Source organism: Eschscholzia californica, unplaced genomic scaffold (genome assembly GCF_041429995.1).
Source record: "Eschscholzia californica isolate CP2 unplaced genomic scaffold, dmEscCali1.0.p SCAF_1, whole genome shotgun sequence".
In the NCBI taxonomy this organism is placed as follows: Eukaryota; Viridiplantae; Streptophyta; class Magnoliopsida; order Ranunculales; family Papaveraceae; genus Eschscholzia; species Eschscholzia californica.
In genome coordinates this window covers 43,260,588-43,283,294 of record NW_028238198.1, presented here as the reverse complement: position 1 = coordinate 43,283,294, position 22,707 = coordinate 43,260,588, and the positions used below count along the sequence as shown (strand labels likewise).

Sequence of the window (22,707 nt, the reverse complement as noted above, 5' to 3'; positions counted from 1 at the left end):
AGCAAAAAATTACACTAGGCCTTCCTTACGCGTCCACCCTCGCACAACATGAGAGGTGTGCCTTCAGTAGCCTCGCTAGCCTAACAAGGAGGCCCACCGAAAGCCCTTAACCTAGCAAGCCCAGCACGCCTCGTAGCGCAGAAAACCTAGTGTGCTTGCTCAAGCCCACGCTTCTGGTATGGCAAGACATGGTCTGCCATGACATCCCACTCGCACTCCAACTAGTTGAGCGCCCACGTGGCTAGATAATTAGAGATTGAGTCACTCCAACCTAGCATTTCGCTACACGTTGAAGTCATGGTAGAAGACCAAGTCTTGCACTACTTTAAAGGAGTAGTAGACCATTTCTACTGGTAACGAACAGACTAAGGTGACGTGCATCATAGGGCTACACTGCCCTCTCAAGAGATCAATGGCTACGAAGCATTCTAGTGGGATCCTACTATTGCGGATCTAACAAACCTGTGCTCTAAGAGTAGTTACTCTCCTCTAAACTCTATAAATAGAAGAAGCCTCACTCTTGGAAATGACATCAGACTCTCACTCGAAATCACTTACTCATCCAGAAACCATTTTACTCTCATCACCTCATGTCTAGTTACTTCCACTAGAAAACTCCGGCTAGAAGTCACCTACCCCGACAACCTCCGATCTAAGTTAATCTAAAGAACAGGTTCCGGCTAGAAGTGTCTACTATAGCTCATCAAAGCTTGTTGGAGGCTTTCTGTTCCTATTGCTAGTCTGCCCTTCCCTAACCAGAAGTCTATTCTTCCATAACCAGAAGTCTACTCTTCTTTAACCCAAAATCTACTCTGACGACCAAGTAGTCCATAAGTTACCCCGACTCTTCACTCCGAACCGAGCTCCGGTCATTCTACGAGTCTTGCCACCCCTGATGCTACAGCCACGCTGATATCATTAGTAACTCTATCTTCGTTCTATTTATCTTATTTAATTGAACTAAGTAACTGACTTAACCGTCGGAGGGTCCTTGGCCGACACCATAACCGATGCCCTTGGACTTCACGGTTCTGTTTCCTCTTGTACAGGTCTACCAATACCCGTTTCCTACCCAGACGTTAGCCTACCAGTAGTCGTTTCCTACCCTGACATTAGCCTACCAGTAGTTGTTTCCTACACGGGCGTTCGTCAACCCAGCTACCTGACTTCCAGAACCGACCTTCTGCCTGTTTACCCGTCTATTTGAAGGCCTGAAGCCTAGTTGTTGGGTGTCAACCTAAAGATCTCTCTAACGTGTGACTTTCTACCCGTCCACAATCAATTGATTCATAACTAATAAGCCAGTAAGAATCATAGTTCATATATAATAATTATCAATGGATTCTCAAAACTAAACAATTAATCATAATCAAAGCAATTGTTGGTTATGATATTAGATTGTTATCATGAATACTCACCCGCTATAAATTATAAATTAGTTACATTACTCACGAGAAATCAATTTATAATATTGTGATTGTTTCATCTCATGAATTATTAGCTTACTCATATATCACTGGTTCAGAGAATTTATAATATTAGATTCATAACTAACAAGTTAGATTATTCACCAGAAATCATTTATGGTATTATTGTGATTGTTTCATCCATGAAGTATTATGATACTCATAATATTGCTCAAACGAATTGATTACTCGCCATAAATTTGAGAGATAAAGTGAAGATTCAAGTCCTCGTTGTGAAGTTTAATTGAATCCTTGAGAGAGAAAGTGAATGGTTAAGTTTTTTATAGATTAAAGCAACTAAGCAAAATATTGAGCAACTTCAAGCCTTCACACTGGCATCATTTCTTCTCTCCCGTCCTAAAAAAAAATGACGGATGTAAACTTTCCAAGACCTTTTATTCTCAAATAAAAAAGAAAGAAATATTATCTCGTGAATACCCAAAATACCCAACATGACTCCTTCCATGACTATTCTTATATTTTAGGATTATATTGTAAATTTTGCGTCTTTGTAAACAACATTTTTTTTTTGAAAATGACGTTTTTTCCGGTCTGTTTTTTATCTTGTGTTTTATTATACAGATAGGAGAGAGAAAGGGTAACTTAGAGTCATGTGGTTTGGGTTAATGCCCCCACAACTTCATGTGACACGTGGAACATAGTTTTCGAGCCAACGTGGCAGAATTATGTGGACAAATGTGATTTTCCTTAATTTGGTTACCCACAACCACATAATAACCTGTTATTTATCCCCCAACAAGGTTTCTCTTTTTTGTAGCCACATAAACAAATACTCCTATATCACCTCCCATCTTCATTCTTAACTCCTTCCTTCTCCCATGGTCTGAGTATTTCTCTCTCTACAACTTCAGCAAGAGAGAAATTTTCTCAGTCCTAATTCACATAACTCTTTTCTCTCTCTTTTTCAAAAACCCTAGTTTATTCAACTACCCATATCATTTAATCTCTTCAAAACCCCCAATTTTTTCGAAAAAAATCTGTCTTTTTTTTCGTTTTTAAGTTATAAATGGATTTATCTCACAAATTTCAAGGGGTTAAGCTTCGATCAAGTAAGTTTCTTACTGGTTCAACAATTTTAGATACTAGAAAGATTAGTTTTAGGCCTCATTTTAGGCCAATTTCAGCTGCTTTAACATTATCATTACGAACTAACAGTAAAGATTTAGTGACAAGTAGTATTACTTTAGATAACCCTAGGAAGCAAAATAAACTTAGGGTTTCATCAGTTGCTATTGAAACTGAAACTAAAACAACTAGGGAAGAAATTGAATCATTATTGGCTGAGGGTTCTGTGGATGAACCTGATAAGAAAAGGAATAGTAAACAATCTAATAAGGGTGCATCAAGTGTTTCTTCAGGTGTTAGGTTAGAAAATATTACTAAAGGTTATAAAGGAGTGACTATTTTGAAAGATGTGAATTGGGAAGTGAAAAAAGGAGAAAAAGTAGGGTTAGTTGGTGTTAATGGTGCTGGAAAAACTACCCAATTAAGGATTATTACAGGGCAAGAAGAACCTGATTCAGGTAATGTTATTAAGGCAAAGCCCAATATGAGGATTTCCTTTTTGAGTCAAGAATTTGAGGTTTCTTTGAGTAGAACAGTGAAAGAAGAGTTTATGAGTGCTTTTAAAGAGGAGATGGAAATTGCTGAGAGGTTGGAAAAAGTACAAAAGGCTCTTGAAAGTTCAGTAGAGGATTTAGGGTTAATGGGTAGGCTTTTAGATGAATTGGATTTGCTTCAAAGGAGAGCTCAAGCTATTGATTTGGATGTAGTTGAAGTTAAGATTAATAAAATGATGCCTGAACTTGGGTTTTCACCTGAAGATTCAGATAGACTCGTAGCTTCTTTCAGTAGTGGATGGCAAATGAGAATGTCACTTGGAAAAATTCTACTTCAGGTGCGTACTTATTTATGATTTTATTTTTTGCTTGCTTTGATGTTTTATTAACGAAGAAACATAGGTTATTTAGGTAGGAAATAGTGCAAGGGATAAGAGAGAGAGAGAATTGGGGAGATGACATTCGAACTTGGTTTAATTTACGAACTATAGTAGTTTAACAGTGCCATGGCACTTGGAGTTATAGATAATATAGTAAACCTGTAATATTAATTCCGAGGATACGTTCATTTGCAGGATCCAGATTTGTTACTTCTTGATGAGCCCACAAATCACCTTGATCTTGACACGATTGAGTGGCTTGAAGGTTATCTTAACAAGCAAGACGTACCTATGGTGATAATATCTCATGATCGAGCTTTCCTTGATCAACTGTGCACAAAGATTGTTGAAACGGATATGGGCGTATCGAGGACTTATGAGGGGAACTATTCTCAGTACATCCTTGCAAAGGAAGCATGGATAGAAGCTCAATTTGCTGCATGGGAGAAGCAGCAGAAACAAATTGACCACACAAAAGACATCATAAGCAGGTTGGGTGCCGGAGCTAATGCTGGCCGTGCATCTACTGCAGAAAAGGTATACCAAGATTGACTATAAGTGTCATTTTTAATCATGGTCGGTTTCATTTCTATTATAAGAAACCCTCGCTTATCTCTTATACTAACAAAAGAACTCCTAAGGGGTGTCTTACTCTTATTAGCTTCAGTTATAATAGCTCAGTTAGTATATTCATCTACTTAGTATTGTTATTTGTTGCCATTAAATTTTTGCATTCAAAATTTTAATGCACTCTTGATTTCTTTGTGTGTCTTTTATAACCAAAAGAAACTTGAAAAGCTCCAAGAAGAGGACCAAATAGAGAAGCCATTCCAACGGAAACAAATGAAGTTCAGATTTCCCGAGCGTGGAAGAAGTGGACAATCTGTAGTGACAGTTAAAAACCTAAAATTTGACTACGATGAGAAGGTCGGTACTCATATTCTTTAGCACAATATTCTTTAGTGCAGTTAGGTTTTAAGTACATATACAACTTGGGCACTTCAGAATGACTGCATTGAAGTTACATCTTATTAGTAGCTACTTCTCTTTTAGGTTTCTTTCTCGAGAAGGTTTCTCTTCTTGTCACTGTATAGTTCCACGCTAACATGAACTTGTGAACCAGGTCCTGTTTAACAAGGCAAATCTTACAATTCAGAGGGGTGAGAAAGTTGCTATTCTTGGGCCCAATGGATGTGGAAAGAGCACATTGCTTAAACTGATTATGGGTTTGGAGAAGACAAGAGGAGGTGAGGTTCTGATCGGGGAGCATAATGTTCTTCCCAACTACTTCGAGCAGAACCAGGTTTGTCATCATCAATAACTACGCCCCGTTGTTATTACTGTATTCAGTACTTTGCATGAACCAACCAGATGAGATTAATGTACTCCATTTCAGGCTGAAGCACTTGATCTAGAGAAAACAGTGCTCGAGACAGTAGAAGAAGCTGCAGAGGACTGGAGATTGGATGATATAAAGGGACTACTTGGCCGTTGTAATTTCAAGTCTGATATGCTTGATAGGAAGGTCTCCCTTCTGAGTGGTGGTGAGAAGGTAAATCTATGGAAAATCTATGGAAAATCTTGGAAACGTGAACCAGCGTCGTTTCTTTTCAGTGATTATGTGATTTCTAGCACTTCATGTATCTGCTATAACCTTTGTAGAATAGTGTTAAATTTGTGGTCATCCAACTCAAAGGCAATTGGGGAAGAACATATAGCTTAATTCCTTGGTGGATATTTTCCCTTGTTAATCTATTATTATTACAATCAGAGTTAGATATGATTTTATCATAATTGTATTCATTCTTCCCCGTACTACGCAAAAAAAAAAAAAAAAAAACTTGATCTTTACTTTTTATATGCAGGCGCGTCTTGCCTTTTGCAAGTTTATGGTGAAACCATCAACATTGTTAGTCCTAGACGAACCGACTAACCATTTAGATATTCCATCAAAAGAGATGCTTGAGGTATACATTTCTCTGTAGTTTGTACTTGTTTTTTTCAAACATTAACGAGTTTCACTTTCTCCCTTTGTTTTCTTGAACTATTTCTCGCCATGTTATATATTTCTTTGAAATCCCTCATCAAAATCAAGAAATTCTGTCTTTACAGGAGGCAATATCAGCGTACCAGGGAACCGTTATTACTGTTTCTCATGATCGATACTTTATTAAGCAAATAGTGAATAGAGTGGTGGAGGTCAAAGATTGCGACTTACAAGACTATGCAGGGGATTACAATGTAAGTGCTCTTCTGATAGAAAGTTGATGGCTTGTTAATGCGTATGCAAAATGTAGTTCGCTTCTCCCCCATTTCATAAAAGAAATTTTCAGTTTCTCACATTCTGATCGGTCTTGAAGCTAATTTACATTTCGAATATTGGACAGTATTATTTGGAGAAAAACCTTGATGCGAGGGAGAAGGAACTTGAACGAGAAGCAGAGCTTGAAGAAAAGGCTCCTAAAGTAAAAGCCAAGTCTAAGATGTCAAAGGTACTAATCATCTTTTTGTCGAAATTTATTTTAATAAATAATAAATGAGCAACCAGATAAGTGTCGAAAGCATTTAGAGTATAGGACGTATCCTCTTTGCTTATCTTGGTTATGATGAATACATAGGCGGAGAAGGAAGCACAGAAGAAACAAAAGAGGATGGCGTTTCAGCAGGCGAAAGCTAAATCAAAAGGAACTAAGAATGCAAAACGCTGGAATTAAACCAAGGAAGCTATCGGACTCACAGAGGAAGCTATCTTTCTGGCTGTCTCTCCGCGTTCTGTTGACTCTGGAAATAAACTAAGCCGTGTTCCTTTCACTCTCTGTAAATTAACCTCATCATCATCTAGTAATAGGTCAAGCAATGACCGAGAACTCTTTATGTTCTTGAAAATGTATATATATTCAAACTCTACATACATTTTTCAATGTTAAATTTACGATACGTATGAATTTGCACTGGTTTTATATACCTTACTTTGCCGTGGTCGAAGCAACTAATACAAGTCTTTTTTCCTGTTTTCTTATGATAGATGTCTCACCCACATTTAGTAGGGCAATTACTGCTAAAACTGGTGTCTTCAATCCAGAATAGGCCAGAAATAAAGCCTTTTTCCTGTTTTTTCACTCTCTAACATAACAAAATGTTATGATGGCAGCGAAAAACACGAATCAGGACTTAGAATTTGGCCAGCTCAACTATTATCTCAATATACTTCGACATGGAGTGGACTTATGGCAGAGAAGATGGGTTCACTATGCCTTCACGCTCACTAATTAAATATGTTAATATACCATAACGGAAACTTAGGCTAACCCCACTTCTTCAATCATAAAATCTTTTGGAAAACAAGGAACAAACGGTCAAGTATTCAAACAACCAAGTCTATAAGTCTAATTGCAGAGTAAACTAAACCTGTCCAACCCTCCTTTATCTCACTTCTCCCATACCTCACACTCTCTCTCTCTAACATACTCAAACCTCCTCTCAGATTATAAATCCATTCAGACCCTGAAAAAGGGATGTGGATTCAGTCGTTGAGCGATAACGAAGCAAGTTGACTAGTAGCATCAGCTCCAGAAGAAGCAGCTGACTGGAGAACATCCATTGCCTCTCCCACTTTCTTCTTCAAAGCATCTGGTGACTCTATCAGATGGAGTACTTCTGTCTGATCCATCTCTAGAAGCATCCCAGTAACTTTACCTGCATGTTCGTGCTCTATGCAATCTACAAGCGGAAATAACTGCTCCCCAAGCATCTGAAATCATCACATTTAGATATCTTCAGAAAAGAAGAACGATTTCATTTCATGCTTGTACTATTTCAACTTTTAAGGGGTCGTAATCTATGTCACTTACCATGCGTTGTTGTTCTGGGCTTGCGGAAGCTAAAGCAGAAGCAAGAGTGCGTATAGGAACTGGTCCAGTTCGTTCCATTGGAGACATAGGCATTCCAGATACATCAAGCGGCAAAGGCATCATAAGACCTCCCTGATGAGGGAGCACAGAAGATGGGTCTAGCCCGTTTCGTCCGTTGGCCATGTACCTAGGCCCTCCTCCTTGATTCGAATTCCGCTGCATCAACTAAATATTCACAAAAACACATCTACAGATACATGCATGATTTGCGAAATAGATATCTAGATACTAGAAATATACAGACCGAGCCAAAGATAAAAATACCTGCTGCTGCTGCATCTGTTGTGGGGTTCCTCCTCTCCTGAAGCCCAACCTCTGTCCAGACTGCCCTTGTCTCTGGAGGTGATATGGCACCATAAAATTTGGTGCAACACCTGGCCGAATTGTGGGCAAGAACTGCTGCTGAAATCCATAACCAGGGGACTGAGGCGGTACCATACCTGGAGTTCCTTGACTGAAATACAGCTGTTGAGGTCCCAGCCTAGGCCCCCCAGGATGGAACCCAGGGATACCAGAGGGAAGAGTGGGCAGCACCCCAGGTGCTCGAATTTGAGCAAAATGTGCCTTAACAAATAACACAAAACAATTTTTTGTAATCAGAAGAACTAATGAGCAACAAAATTATAATGAAATATGAACAAGGAACTAAATAGGATTAGTTGATACTTCTAATGTTCGAAATAAATGAAAATCCTTAACTACTACTTTCTCGAAAAAAACTGATCTCGATTAATTCAACAAAACCACAAAAAGGGAGTTTTGAACTGGACAGAAACTTGGCAGGCAGACAACCATTGGTATCTCAATCCGTCAAACCTTTGTTGTTGATTTAGAAAATCATATAAGAACGCCCCAGGGAATAAAGATATTCATATATCAGGATAATATTGAAAAGAAAAGATAAAAGATTGTTACCAAGTAATGGACATGTCTAGGTATTTACACAGTTAAGCTATGAGAAGACGGTCTACAATATCTGTTATCTAAATTGTATCTGTATGAGAAGACTTTATTGGTATTGACAAAGAAAAAAAAAGCCTCCTCCCTCCCTAATTAACCAAAACAACATGAATGGCAAAAGGACATATGTGTATGGGAACATGTCTTCACAAAGCTACGTACTTCTTCAAAGTTCAAAGTAGACTTAAAAAGCAAGGAACTGTGAGGCTACATGTCCAAAACTGTACATTCGGGCTGTGTGAATATCCTTCATAGGTAAACTATACACTAGTAGCAACTATCGAGTACCGCACAACACGAGCAAGCTGCAAGAACAAATATACACTTGTGGTGTGTGTGCGTGTGCGTGTGTGTGTGTGCGTGTGTGCATGTGTGTGTGTGTGTGTGTGTCTGTGTGTGTGTGTGTGTCTGTGTGTGTGTTTTGCACGCACACATAGCGAAACCAATGAAATACTCAGCACAGAAAATTAAGCAACTTCACATAAAATTCTTAGTTTGCAGAAGTGAGGCACCTGTAACCTCGCTTTCCTTTCTTCTTTGCGTTGGGCCACAGCGACATATAGTGGCTTCCTTCCAATCATCTTCCCATTCATTTCATTTACCTAAAAAAAAAATTTGGAAGTACAAAGTAATTTAAGCCATCCAGAAAGAGGGGGAGACTCAAGAATATCCTAGATAAAAAGGTAAAGAATAATTCCCACTTACAGCTCTAGTAGCTTCCTCGGGTGTAGAAAATGCAACAAAACCAGAACCCCTGCTCTGCCCTTGGGGATCAAGCATCACCTACAAATTTTTTGTAAAGGTAAAACCACTATTATAAGAAAAAAAAACAAGGAAAGAGAAAGAGAGAGCAAATGGTTAATTATAGGAGTGAAGTTTCATCGGCAAATACCTTGCAGGACGTGATCGTACCGAAGTCAGAAAACAAGTTTTTCAATTTTTCCTCGTCAATGCTTTCATCAAGATTTTTCAAATACAAATTAGCCCCTTGCAACTTTTCCAATCTACCATTTCTTTCCTGCTCAAACTGGGCCTTCAACTCAGCCTCTCTCTCATACTTTTTTTGAGCCCTACCCACATACCACACCTTATCATCTTTAGTAATGCCATTCAGCTTATCCACAGCAGAAGCGGCATCTTCAGGGTTCTCAAAATTAACAAATCCAAATCCTTTAGAAATTCCAGTTTCATCCCTCATAACAATTGCACTAGTGACGGGACCATAAACTTCAAAAACTTTCTTAAGGTCCTCATCAGAAATTGTTTCCGACAGATTTTTCACATATACATTGGTGAATTTTGGTGATCCATTTGCTTGATCCCTGTCTTGCTTGCGAACAAAAAGGCCAACATAGACTTGTTTATCATTCATCAACATACCATTCAGATTTTTAATGGCATTTTGGGCATCTTCCTCCTTTTCAAATTGAACAAATCCATAACCTTTTGATTGACCGTTGCTATCAGCGGCCACCTTGCAAGAAAGAACGGTACCGAAAGAAGCAAAAGTATCAAGCAATGCCTTGTTATCTATTGACATGTCCAAATTCTTTATAAATACATTCGCAAGACCACTTTTTCGGATACTAGGATCTCGATGTGAGAACATAATCCTGATAGGCTTTCCATTTATTGGCGTAAAATTCAGAATCTCCCTAGCGTTAACAGCTGCAATTAGAATTAAAACAATAAGATTCAAGAAAAGCCATGCCAGTGTGAAACCCGAGATGAACCTTAAACAGATTTGGTACAATGAAACATAAAGCGAAATTCCTGACATTCCATGCATATGAAGTCCAAAAAAGTTATAAGACTAAATGAACTGTCACAAATGTACTGACACTACTGTTTGCGTTACCAACCATCCGGATGCATGTTTTAGTTGTTTGTTGCTATGGTATGATATGATTAACGGAACAGAGCCAGAGAGTACAGTATCCATATCCGAAACCGTTTCAAACATCCGAAAGTTATTAAATACCTGAGCTACCCATTTCCACATCCCAAAGTTTTCGGATACATCCAAAAACTATCTGAGCCAATAAGCCTAATATAAATTTCTGCATCCCGAAGTTTTACATTTATTTGTGTTATATTATATTTGGATCGGATATTTTCAGATATGCAAACAGCCAATCAATCAATTCAATTGATAAAGAGGAAAACCCTGTATCCATAAGAACACGTACTTTCAAGGACATCAAAAATACATCGATCATTGATCAACATAGAATAAATTAATATTCAACTAAGAACATATATATCACACAACACAACAGACAGCATTCAAATAAACAATTAAGCAATCAGTTATACTAAAATATAAGAGTGATCATTTTATAAACTGACTAAAATTGTAAAAAAAAATTTTTTTTTTTTTGGGTCTTACCATCCTGAGTACTGTGGTAATTAACATATGCATAGCCAAGAGAAGCCCTTCCAACGAGATCTCTACAAACCCTAATCGATGAAATTTGAGCAACTTGACCAAACAGATCATGCAATTGTGCTTCAGTTACAGATTGATCAAGATCTCCAACATACAAAGAAGCAATACCAAATCCTCCTCCTTGATTCTGAACTGCTTGTTGCAATTGTTGTTGTTGCTGCGAAGCCGCCATGACTGCTACAGGTAATTGAGGAACAACATTCGCCATCACAATAACAATTCAAATTCCAAAAACTATTGAAATCAAATTGATAGAAACAAAAATAATTATCAATAATGATAGTTTTTTCTCGGTTTTGATCTCAAACACGTAAATTGATCAAGGTTTCTAGGGTTTATGTTTTTGGGTTTTTTCGGGGAGGTTTTTTTTTCTAAAGAGAGAGAGAAAAAGCCCGCAAACGGGACTTTAAAGGATGGAACTGAAACGAAGCAATGCTTCGTGAGGAAGGCCAAGCTTTTCAGTTTTTATTAGTTCAAAGTCCCCGCGTTGAGTATGTCTATATGCTGACGTGGCGATTTTTAATTAGATATTTCTCCGAAGTTGATGCGCTTTTTTCGTTGTTGACGATGAAAGGGTATTACTCAATTACCGTTGTACCCTCCATAACAAAGAAATTTTCCAACATTTCTTTCCTTTTTTTTTTTTTTTGTTGAAAGACCAACATTTCTTAATACTAGTAAATGTGTTTGGTACTTTGGTAGGTTTAGCTAATATCAATTTTTGAACGTATCAAAATCAAGCTTAGGATAATTCAATAGAGTCAAGTCAACAAGGAATTGGTATAGATATGTTGTATAATGCTTTTAAGAATCAGGTCAATAGTTTTTTGGTTGGAGAATAGCTAAAAATACATTTGTGGTGGTAAAATTAGATAATAGTTTTGAACAAACATTTTATCCATAAGCCACTAATCATACAACAAACCATCAACTCATGAAGCCTTTATATTTTTACGAAATGTGAGGTGATTGGTAGTTAGCCCACCTAGGATTGTTAGTAGGTATTCACTACTAGTTATCCCCTTTTTCGCTCAAGGGGGTGGAACCCTCGTAATTGAATTTTGCGGAGAGGACGAGAGGTGATGGGGATAATGATTGAGAGAAGAGAGAAAAAGAAGAAATGGAGTCACCAACAGCGGTTGGATGAAGCGATATCCAGTGGTTGAATAAAAAGAAAGATGAAATGGAAGAGGTTGGATGAAGCGATATCCAATGGTTGAATAAAAAGAAAGATGAAGTGGAAGAGAGCGATGAAATGGAGGAGAAGAAGAAATCAAAAGAATGACAAAGAATTAATGACAAACACATGAAGATTAAGTTTCCAAAATTACATAAAATTAGAGGTAAAAATGAAACCTCAAATACGATTCGGAGCTGAACGAAAAGTTGATCACACATTGTGGTCAACAAAATTCACCTGTTCTTATAAACACTGATTATATTTTAGGGTTATTTTCCAAATAGCCCCCGACTTTGTGACCGGTTTCCTGCCTAGCCCTTACTTTGTCAAAAATACCCAGATGACCCCCTTTTTCAGATTCCGTTATAACACCGTTAACTAGTCATCACCTCTCTCTCATCCAACTCATTTCCTCTCTCTGCCACCTCACCTTCTCGCCACCTCATCATCTTCCCACCGGCCGGCCAATTTTCCGCCCGGTGACCTTCAAACATAAATATATATATATATATATCTCCTCTCTCTCTCTCTCTCTCTTTCTTAAAAAAAAATATATATATTTTTTTTAAATCTCTTTCCTCCCTCTCTCTAAAACTCTGGCGAAGGAAAACCCCTTCGCCGGAGGTGAGTCTGTTCGTTGAATAGACTTTCAAGGTTTGTTCAACGAACAGACCTGTTCACGAACAGATCGTTCGTGAACAGGTCTTTTCGTTGAACATACCTTTAAGGTTTGTTCCCTTCGCCGGAGTTTTAAAGAGAGAGAGAAGAGAGATTTACAAAAAAAAAATTGAGAGAGAGAGGAGAGATAATATTTTTTTAATGTTTGAAGGTCGCCGGCCGGAAAATTGGTTGGCCGGCGATCTTCGCCGGGGAAGATGATGAGGTGGCAAGAAAGTAAGGTGGCAGAGAGAGGTGATGACTAATTAACGGTGTTATAACAGAATCTGAAAAAGGGGGCCATCTGTGTATTTATGACAAAGTAAGGGGCTAGACAGGAAACCGGTCACAAAGTTGGGGGCTATTTGAAAAATAATCCTAGTGTCTGACCTGATTCTACTTTGTAGAACTCGAGCTGATATGGCCTCTTTATATGGAGAATACTGACGGGATATTTCGGAATCATCATATGGTTCCATCTTGCAGACATCCTCATTTCTTCGGGGAACTTTGGGTGTATGTCTAATCCATCTTCAATGTTACAGGAAGTTAGATACAAGGATTATCTTTCAATCAACAGGAGGACTCTTGAGATCAGGTTTCATATTATCTTTATTTTGAGCTGTCAGACCTGCAATCTTCAGAACGAAGAGCATCTCCAATGCAACACTCAATCTTAGAAACTCTAAGTGCCACCTAGGATTTTTAGAGTTTTTTCTTAAAATTCATCTCCAATGCAACACTCTATTTGGATCTCTAAGATGACGTGTCGAGGGTGGAATAGAGATATCTCAAGAGAACACTCTATTTCTAGAGTGTCCTCTTAAGATATTTCTAATTGTCCAACTCATCAATATTTAATTTTCAACCAATAAAAATCGAGTCTTCTATATTCTCTAAAATAACTAATTATTTTGTTGACAAAAATAACTATGCCACATAAGTAAATAAGATAAGTTTAGAGTTTTGCATTGGAGACAAAAAAAAATTGAGGATCTCTATTAAGGCCACCTAGGAGTGAGAATCTCAATTGGAACTTAACACATAGGATGAATAGAGATTTTTATGAGTTTTGCATTGGAGATGCTCGAAGAAGGCGCTACAAATCGCAGTTATATTATGAATTTCCTCAGTTCTGTTATTTTGTACTGCTACTTTGTTTTTTGCATTTTACTTTTTTACTTTGGTTATTGTAATAGACTCTAAATTTAATGCATTTTCCTTTCAACAAAAAAAAAACAAAAGAAAGAAATTGGTGTGTCGTGCTTACACTTGGTAGAATAACTTGATTGACTATGTAACCTTTTTTCTTTTGTTAAAATATATGGACTATGCAACCTTTTTTTTTGTTAAAATATATTGACTATGCAACCTACTTATAAAAAGCTTTCAACAAAAACACCTGTGTATACTTTCAACAAAAAAAACAGGTATGGATAAATATATTGACGGAGACTTTTTTTTTTTTGTTGAAACAGATTGACCGAGACTTGATAAAATAAAGAAACATGTACTTTTCTCAACAAGTTGAATGGTATATAAATGTAACATTACTTCTTTTTACACATCATTACCCCTAGGTTATAAAGCCAACTTGTCGACTTTCCCTTCTTCCTGTATAGCCAGGGACGGATCCAGGATTTTCACCTTGGGGGTGCGGATTTATTTACTTAAATAAATTATTTTTTTTGCAAACAGACTAATTAACAAAATATTTATATTCATTAATTACATTAATACTTCAACGATTACAAATGAAATTGACCTCAGAGAGTTCATATTTTGAAATGTTTTCATAATCGACTCATTGTCAATTTCATCTCATTCCCAGTTCCCTCTCTCGTTCTCTCTCTCTCTTTATTATTTCTATTTCAGGGTTATACGAATTAGGGATTCTTCTAATTCTAACAGGTTTATACAAGGGTTTTAACAGATTAGGCCAAGACAGAGAGAGAGAGAAAATTCGATTTGCATCCTGGTTTCATCAATCTTCAGGCAATTTCGTAAATCTTCAAGCGATTTCATCGAAATCTTCAAGCAATTTCGTCGATATTGAAACGATTTCGTCAATCTTCAAGCAATTCCATCGATTCTAAGCGACTTTAGCAAGCTTCAATTTAAGTTTTCCAAGATTTGTGTTTTCAATTTTATCATCTAAAAGGTGGCAAAAAATTAGATTATTTTCACACCTTTTCTTCTCATGCGAATTCGATTTTTACATACAAATGGAATCAAATTTTCTTACTAGATTTTCCCTCGAACGGACCCTTACAGGAATTTAGGATAGTTGAAAACTTGAAATATTAAAACTTAAAAATAGTTCAATGAGACTCGAACCCAGTACCTAATGGCTCCCACCCACCGAGAATGCAAAGGCTTAACCGTTGAGCTAAGTACTTCTCGATGTTATTTATAAACCCGATGGGGTATATAAGTTTGGAAATATAAATGTAAAAAAAAAAAATTAAAATGTTTGAAAAAGGATTCAAACCCACATCCTCACAATCTCGCCATCAAGCCAACCCACACCTTAACCACTAAGCCAAGGCTTTCTCTTTGTCATCTTATTGCATCAGACCTTATATATAAGGTATACTTACATAGTTACATGTATATTTAATACTATTATATTTTTTTCGGGAGGATCCACGGGGTGCGGCCGCACCCCCTCGCACCCCCATGGATCCGCCCCTGTGTATAGCCAACCTTTAATTAAATATGAACCTCTAATATTTTGAACAACTATAATTTTAATCTTCTAAGTAACAAATCTACTAGGATATTATTTTGTTTTCAAAAATATCTTTTTACTAGAAGAGGTGTATTGGCCAAAAACGGCATCTGGGCTCAAAGGAGACGGAATTCGGGTTGGGCCTTCCTCATGCGCCCGCCTTCATGCAACATGGAGTGTGCGCCTCTAGCAACCCCACGAGCCTGGCATGGAAGCCCATCGAGAGTTCCTCACTAGCGAGCCCAACACGCTTAGTAGGCCCAATCATTCTGGCATGCTCGCCCTAGCCCACTCTTCTAGCGTGACAACCCTAGCCTGACTTGTCAACTCACTCGGACTTCGTAGGGTCACGCCACCACGTGGCTAGCAGTTAAAGAACAAGTCACCTCAATCCCTAACATTTCGCTATACATTGAGGTCATGGTAGAAGACCGAGTCTTGCGCTACTTTGAGGGAATAGCAGACCTCTTCTACCGGTAACAAGCGGACTAAGACAACAGGCATCGTAGGGCTACGACGCCCCATCCAGAGATCAACGGCTACGAAGACACTCTAATGAGATCCCACTATTCCGGATCTAACTAACCCGCGTCCATGGGCGGTTATCCTTCTCTAAGTTCTATAAATAGAGGAGGCCTCATTCTCAGAGAGGATCATCTCGCTCTCACTCGAAATTACTTACTCTCAACTTGGCGTTCCAGAAACCCTTTTTGCTCCGATCACATCAATCACCACTAAAGCTCCGACTAGAACCCGTCTACTCCAGTGACATCTTATCTAAGTTAGTCAAAGAAGGAGGTTCCGGCCAGAAGTGTCTACGATAATTCATCAGATCTTATTGGAGGCTCTCTGTTCCTCATCTACCTTTCTAGTCTACCCTACTGTGACCAGAAGTCTACTCTGCCGTGATCGGAAGTCTACTCTGCCATCACCAGAAGTCTGCTCTACCATCATCAGAAGTCTACTCTGCCGTGATCAGAAGTCTACTCTGCCATCACCAGAAGTCTGCTCTACCATCATCAGAAGTCTACTCTGCCGTGATCAGAAGTCTACTCTGCCTAACCAGAAGTCTACTCTACCGCCCGAGTAGACCAGAAGCTATCCGACTCATCTTTCCGTAGAACCGAGCTCCGGCCACTCTACGAGTCGCGCCACCTCCGATACTACAACGACTCCACTATCATTAGTAACTACTTTCGATTTATTCATTTACATTATCGAACTAAGTTGCTGACTTGACCGTCGGAGGGTCCTTGGCCGACACCATCTCCGGTGCCCCCTTGGACTTCACGGTTTTGTTTCTCTTGTGCAGGTCAACAGGTCTCTAGTACCCGATTCCTACCCAGACGTTGGTCTATCAGTAGTCGTTCACCACTCGGACGTTCGTCTACCCATCCACCCGACTACCAGACCCGACCTTCTGCCCGTCAACCTGTCTATTTGGAGGCCCGAAGCCTAGTTGCTGGTGCCCACCTAACGATCTCTCTAACCGTGTGACTTTCTACCCGTCCACAAGAGGAAAGACTTGAGAAAAAGATAGATGCCCTTTCTAGAGGGAGGGGAGAGTGGGAGACCACTGTTTTTCTTCTAGACATGAGAAGATCCCTTCTCTTTTTTTTTGTTAAGAAAGAGGATCCCTTCTCTATCTCTTCGTTTCTCCTTCCCTCTCTCCCTTACCACCCTCTCCCAGTTCCCTCCCTCTCCACTTTGTCTCCCTCCATTCATTCCTCTTTCTCGCACTCTCTTTTCTTTTCTTTTGCCGAAGAAAGGGACGATCACCTCTACCGTAGAAAAAATTTACTACAAAAAAACTTAACTCGTGGTTTTGGGAAATAAAAAATAATCTCCGGGGAATAAATTCTCTAGGGAATCCATCTTTTTTTGTATATTCTCAGTGGAATATTTTATTTTAGTCCAAAAATTCACTTGATCAAACATTGCCTCCTAATCTTCATCCTCTTTATCACCTTCACCACAACAATTTCCCATCACCACTCTTTCAGCCACCACCATGCCGACCGGATTGCCACGTATTCTTTTTCCTCCCTTCTCTTCTCTAACTCACTGTTACCCTCTCTCACTCTTTCTCTCTCTCTCTCTCTCTATCTTTAATTGGAGATTCCTCTCATTATTTTTCTCGTTGTAGACACTTCTCTTTGTCGAAAATGTGTCTGTATGAGAGAGGGAGAGAAACAATGAGATATCGATTGAGAAACAATGAGAGACTGAGAGAGAAACAATGAGAGATCAAGAAACATATATAGTCAAAGCAATAGAGAGAGATACTAAGAGATAGACAATGAGCAATCGAGAGAGAGACTACGAGAAGAAGAGGGAAAGAATAAGAGACCAAAAGATAGATGATGCAAGACAGTGGGAAGGAGAGAGCAATAGGAGGGAACGATAGAGAGAGAGAGAAGAGGAGGGAGAGATAGAGAGTGAGAAGATAAAGATTAAGGGGCAATGTTTGATCAAGTCAATTTTGGACTAAAAAAAAGTGCCCTTGAGTCAATATTTAATGACTAAAATTTTTATTCTCCGGAGAATTTTTTTTATTCCCCAAAGCCGCAGTCAAGATTTGTCCTTATGCTTTGTGATTTTTTTTTTTTGTAATAATGGTGCCTATAAAGGCGCTCCATCTTTATGTCCTTCCCTTACCACTCTCTTGGCCACTAATTAGATTTAAGAGTTAATTTTTACTTGACCTCCTACTTTGTGACCAGCTTCCTTTATGACCTCTTATTTACTATAAATTCAAATATGGTCCCTTTTTTTTATATAAATGTCCTATTTACCCTTCTTATAAATATTTTTTCAACATAAAATAAAAAAAAAACTTGAATTCCACCTCACTTCCCTCTCCACCACACATATCTCTCCACATCACCTCTCTCTCTCTCCATCTCACCTCTTTCTCCAACTCACCTCTCTCTCTCTAACTCACCTCGCTCTATCTCCAAGTCACCCCTCTCTTCTCCGACCTTAAAAAAAAAAGTTTAACTCTCATTCTCTCTCTGTCTAGAAACTCCAACGAAGGGGAAACCCCTTCGCCGGAGTTTCTAGAGAGAGAGAGAGAGATGAGAGTTTATTTATTTATTTTTAAGGTCGTCGGTCGGAAAATTTTCCGGCCGATGACCTTTGTCGGAGAAGAGAGGAGTGACTTGGAGAGAGAGGTGAGTTAGAGAGAGAGAGAGATGAGTTGGAGAGAGAGAGAGAGAGAGGTGAGTTGGAGAGAGAGAGAGAGAGGTGAGTTGGAGAGAGAGAAAGGTGAGTTGGAGAGAGAGAGAGAGAGGTGATGTGGAGAGATGTGTGGTGGAGAGGGAAGTGAGGTGGAATTCAAGTTTTTTTTATATGTTAAAAAAGTATTTATAAGAAGGGTAATTAGGACATTTACATCAAAAAAGGGACCATATTTGAATTTACAGAAAATAGGGGGCCATATAGAAAGCTGGTCACAAAGTAGGGGGCCATATAGGAAGCTGGTCACAAAGTAGGGGGTCAAATATGAATTAACTCTAGATTTAATCCAAGTATCCTCGGGCTGTTCCAATCCGTGAGGCGTAAAGAGAGATGCGTTAGAAGAGATGCCTGTAAAAGCACCCTTTGGGGGCCAAAATTAAACTGGTCGGAGAATTGGTGTCATATGTTGGAGACCCTTGTGGAAACTGAAAACAAATTTTGGGTTTCTAGTCCAAAAATCTACCCCTAAACACACATTTAGTCCACCCTAATATTAATATAGGATTTTAAGCCAAAATAATAATTATAATGGATATTTAGTTCAACTTAGTTAAAGTATGTTTATATGTCAAGATTAAAGTATTTTTCTGTTTATTGATTCTTGTTTTATTTCATAAATTACCTGTTATTTATTGTTAAAGTTTCATACTTTATTTCATTTTTTTTATATGTGTTATACATAACACATTATGTATCAACAATGTTTCTTCAAAACGGAAAAGGACTAAAAATCTATTTTTTGAGAAGATTGGACCTTAAATCCTTTTTGAACTTTATTTTGGACTTAAAACCGATGGACCCAATTGAAAACGACCTAATGTGCTTCATTATTGTTTCCTTTTGAATGGTCCCGCGTTTAAGGAAACTTAACGGCTACTACTCATTCACCTTGTTTACATCAATAAACCCTCTCTCTCTCTCTCTCGAAACCCTAGAAATCCAAAATTCTATCCCTTTACTCCATAAAGTTGTTCTTGCTTCTGCTGAGAGAACTGTTTTTTCCATGGGGATAGACGATCACATAGAAAGAATCTTATGGACCGAAGAGCAGATCTTAGCTCGAGTTTCAGAACTGGCTTCTGAAATTTCAAAAGATATTAAGGGATTTTCTTCTCCTCCAGTTGTTGTTGGTGTTGCAACTGGTGCTTTCATGTTCTTGTCTGATTTAGTGAAGAAGATTAAGTTGCCAATTTCTATTGATTTCGTTCGAGCTGAATCTTATGGATCTGGAACTCAATCGAATGGTGCTCCCAAAATATCATTCGACGTTAAGATCGATCTTAAGGGAAAACATGTAATTCTGGTATATAATCCTCTCTCTGTCTCTCTTACTTTTAGTTTCTTCCGATCATAATCTTTGTTTTGAAGTTTCAGTATGATATGATTTTGCAGTGATTTTATTACTGAAAAATGCTTATTTCTTGTTATTTTTGTATAAAGCTTGAATTTTTACTCTTATGAATTGAGGCACAAACCCATATATCATGGAAGTTTTGTGGAATCCTTTTGTTGTTTACTTGCAGATCATGTTTTTGCAATTTGAAACTAAAATTTCTTTAGAGTCTAAGCATATTAGTTTCTACTTTTAGCAAAAAGAGAAGAAATTTGAAGGAAAATGAAGAAAAAACTTTCTTATAAGCCTAAAGTTCATTTTGGGGAAAATCTGAACTTTATGCTTACTTTGATCATTATAGGGATAACATTAGGGTGTGATAGAGTATGGGTACTTCAGGCATGTAACAGATTTTATCAAAATGGGCTTAAGCTAAACCCAAAACTCAGCCATCTAGTATACCAACATGGACTATGGAGATGTTGCAAAAATATTACATTTAAACACTTAATATTGTTTTTTTCCTTTTCCTTCACTACCACCTCAGAAGCCGTCACTGACCACAACCACTTCCCCGTTTCTGCCATGTCACCGCCTCACACTCTACCTCGCTTTATTCGTCATTTTGTTTCCTAACCACAGCCTTCACTAACATCTCATCCCCAATACCAAGAAAACTCATCTTATCTAGTCCCCAGTGACACTAAATTGGAGAATTTGGCTTGCATTATTGCTCCCAAGACCCATGAAAAGAGGGAGGTGCACATGAAGGATGTACCGGGATACAAGTTTGCCAATCTGTGTTGCCCTAGTTAGGAACTTTTTTGTTCGATTCATTTCACAGTTTACAAAAATCACAAAAGTGAATGCATCTTAATCCAGATCTGTTCATGTGTTTGAGCTTCGTAAGCATATTTTGCTGTTTCGTTCATCATGAAAAAGATGTAGGCGTAAATTGCTACCTCAGTCTTTGTAAAAGAGATGTTAGCTACTAGTAAGCAATATCTCTTCCGCAAGGCTGGACTAAGTCAGTGGAAGAAGTGCTGATTTTATTTAATTCTGGATCATATCATACATGGTAGCAACTCTTACACGCTAAAAATGTCTAATCCGATGAATGTCTTTTTTTTTTGAAGATATTGGTAACTGAAAGTTACAGATAACCTTGTACTCAAATTTAAATGATATGACAAACTGAGAGGAGTATGTGTTGTTCACTCTATGAATTTATATCATGTTCAAGAAATTTGATATTGTGGGTTCTGACAGAACTTTCATGTCCATGCCCATGTGAGCTACATCATAAGGACACCGATTGCCTCTTGTCCTGAAACCTAGCTTGCTTCAAATTTATTTCCGTAAATGAAATCATGTATTGCTAACTTAAAAAAGAAACTATCGGTCTATCTAGTCTTCTCTAAATGATCTAGTATAAACCTGTTATTCCATGCTGAATCCTATCGTTAGGCCCTAGTTTCTTGTTCTTTTTATCATTGTTATGCATCACTATTGTCGCTTCTATTCGTGAAATGCATAATCATTTCCTTTTTTCTAGGTTGAGGATATTGTAGACACAGGAAACACTCTTAATTGTCTCATTTCACATTTGAAATCGAAAGGGGTATCTTCTGTTTCTGTTTGCACTTTACTTGACAAACCTTCAAGACGCAAGGTTGATTTTCATTTGGTGGGTGAAGGAAAGTATTATCGGGGATTTGAGGTATGAATCTTGTCTCATCTTCAATGATAAAAGAATGCAAAATTTCATGCTTAACAAATAGGTTATATACATATAAATCTTGTAGTATGCGATCTCTCTCTCTCTCTCTCTCTCTTAACAATGTAGAGTGTTCTCCTACCATGTTACTGTAACTAGTTCATTGGTTGTTGTGATAAATAGAGCAAACATTAACTTGTTACTTGCATTCTCTTTTTTGACAGTGTCCGGATTATTTTGTGGTGGGTTATGGAATGGACTTCGCGGAACTTTATAGGAACTTGAGTTACCTTGGGGTCTTGAAGCCTGAAATATACAAGTGATTTATAGTCATATCGACACGAATAAGCTTTTGAAACTGATAAAAAGAAATGAGGGCAATTTAAGGTGGTGTATTTGGGCAGAGGGTAGGTTATAACCTCATGTCATTTGTACAAGCTGATTACTTAATTAAGCCCTTCTCCCCTATTGAAGCTGATTACTTAATTAAGCCCTTCTCCCCTATTGAAGCTGATTACTTAATTAGATTTATTGTTACTTATTATTCTAAGTCCTTATATTTTAGTGTTATTTATCAAATGATTCTATAACGCTCTCGTGAAATCAATTTGGTATAAGAAGAGCGAGTACATAAATTGACCCTCTTTAATTCTGCCAAAAAAATTTTACCCTCTTGAATGCACTGCCCATTCCAAATGATGCTCTTCCTATACCAAAAACCTTCGGAAATACCTTTGTAATAATCAAAATTTTCAAAATTGGCCTTATACCAAATAGCGATTATGAGGAGGTTGTCTTGATATATCATACAGGTTTGGTAGTGCTGAAACCAAGATCGTGGTGAATCCCTTTTGCAGACATAATATGGATATCATCAAAATAAGCCAAGCGGGGAACTAGGAATCTTCGTGTCCCCCCAGACTCTCTTATCTTCTTCAGAAATCAGAACAAAACTTAACAAGTTTAGAAGTTCCGAAACCTTAGGTTTCTTCTGAAGTGAAATTTCCATTGCTTCCCCTCCACACACCACCATGCCCATATAGTTTCCTTGATTCAGTTCCTCGTCTGTTTGCCTTTAATTCTTGCCGTTCATTCCACAACAT

At 38.0% G+C, this 22,707-nt stretch overlaps 3 protein-coding genes across 4 annotated transcripts; 2 read left to right on the top strand and 1 right to left on the bottom strand.

Moving 5' to 3' along the window:
• Window positions 1-1,979: 1,979 nt before the first annotated feature.
• On the top strand, window positions 1,980-6,363 carry LOC147567005 (ABC transporter F family member 5-like). Its single transcript, XM_086653608.1, has 9 exons — window positions 1,980-3,384; window positions 3,622-3,963; window positions 4,213-4,353; window positions 4,550-4,729; window positions 4,823-4,978; window positions 5,292-5,393; window positions 5,539-5,667; window positions 5,814-5,918; window positions 6,045-6,363. The coding sequence occupies exons 1-9, from the start codon at window positions 2,494-2,496 to the stop codon at window positions 6,138-6,140; spliced, it is 2,142 nt and encodes a 713-aa protein (XP_086509734.1). The 5' UTR covers window positions 1,980-2,493; the 3' UTR covers window positions 6,141-6,363.
• A 352-nt stretch (window positions 6,364-6,715) lies between these two features.
• On the bottom strand, window positions 6,716-11,438 carry LOC147567004 (polyadenylate-binding protein 2-like). Of its 2 annotated transcripts, none has more exons than XM_086653609.1 (7): window positions 10,687-11,438; window positions 9,190-9,965; window positions 9,003-9,080; window positions 8,810-8,899; window positions 7,602-7,901; window positions 7,278-7,502; window positions 6,716-7,177 (listed from the first exon to the last, which is right to left on the bottom strand). In XM_086653609.1, exons 1-7 carry the CDS (start codon window positions 10,952-10,954, stop codon window positions 6,950-6,952), a joined length of 1,965 nt encoding a protein of 654 aa, XP_086509735.1. In that variant the 5' UTR covers window positions 10,955-11,438; the 3' UTR covers window positions 6,716-6,949. The 2 variants fall into 2 exon arrangements, with proteins under 2 accessions (XP_086509735.1, XP_086509736.1); XM_086653610.1 differs by having other exon boundaries at window positions 7,278-7,493.
• An 8,003-nt stretch (window positions 11,439-19,441) lies between these two features.
• Window positions 19,442-22,183, top strand: HGPT (Hypoxanthine-guanine phosphoribosyltransferase). Its single transcript, XM_086653612.1, has 3 exons — window positions 19,442-19,857; window positions 21,443-21,607; window positions 21,829-22,183. Exons 1-3 carry the CDS (start codon window positions 19,558-19,560, stop codon window positions 21,925-21,927), a joined length of 564 nt encoding a protein of 187 aa, XP_086509738.1. The 5' UTR covers window positions 19,442-19,557; the 3' UTR covers window positions 21,928-22,183.
• Window positions 22,184-22,707: the final 524 nt, after the last annotated feature.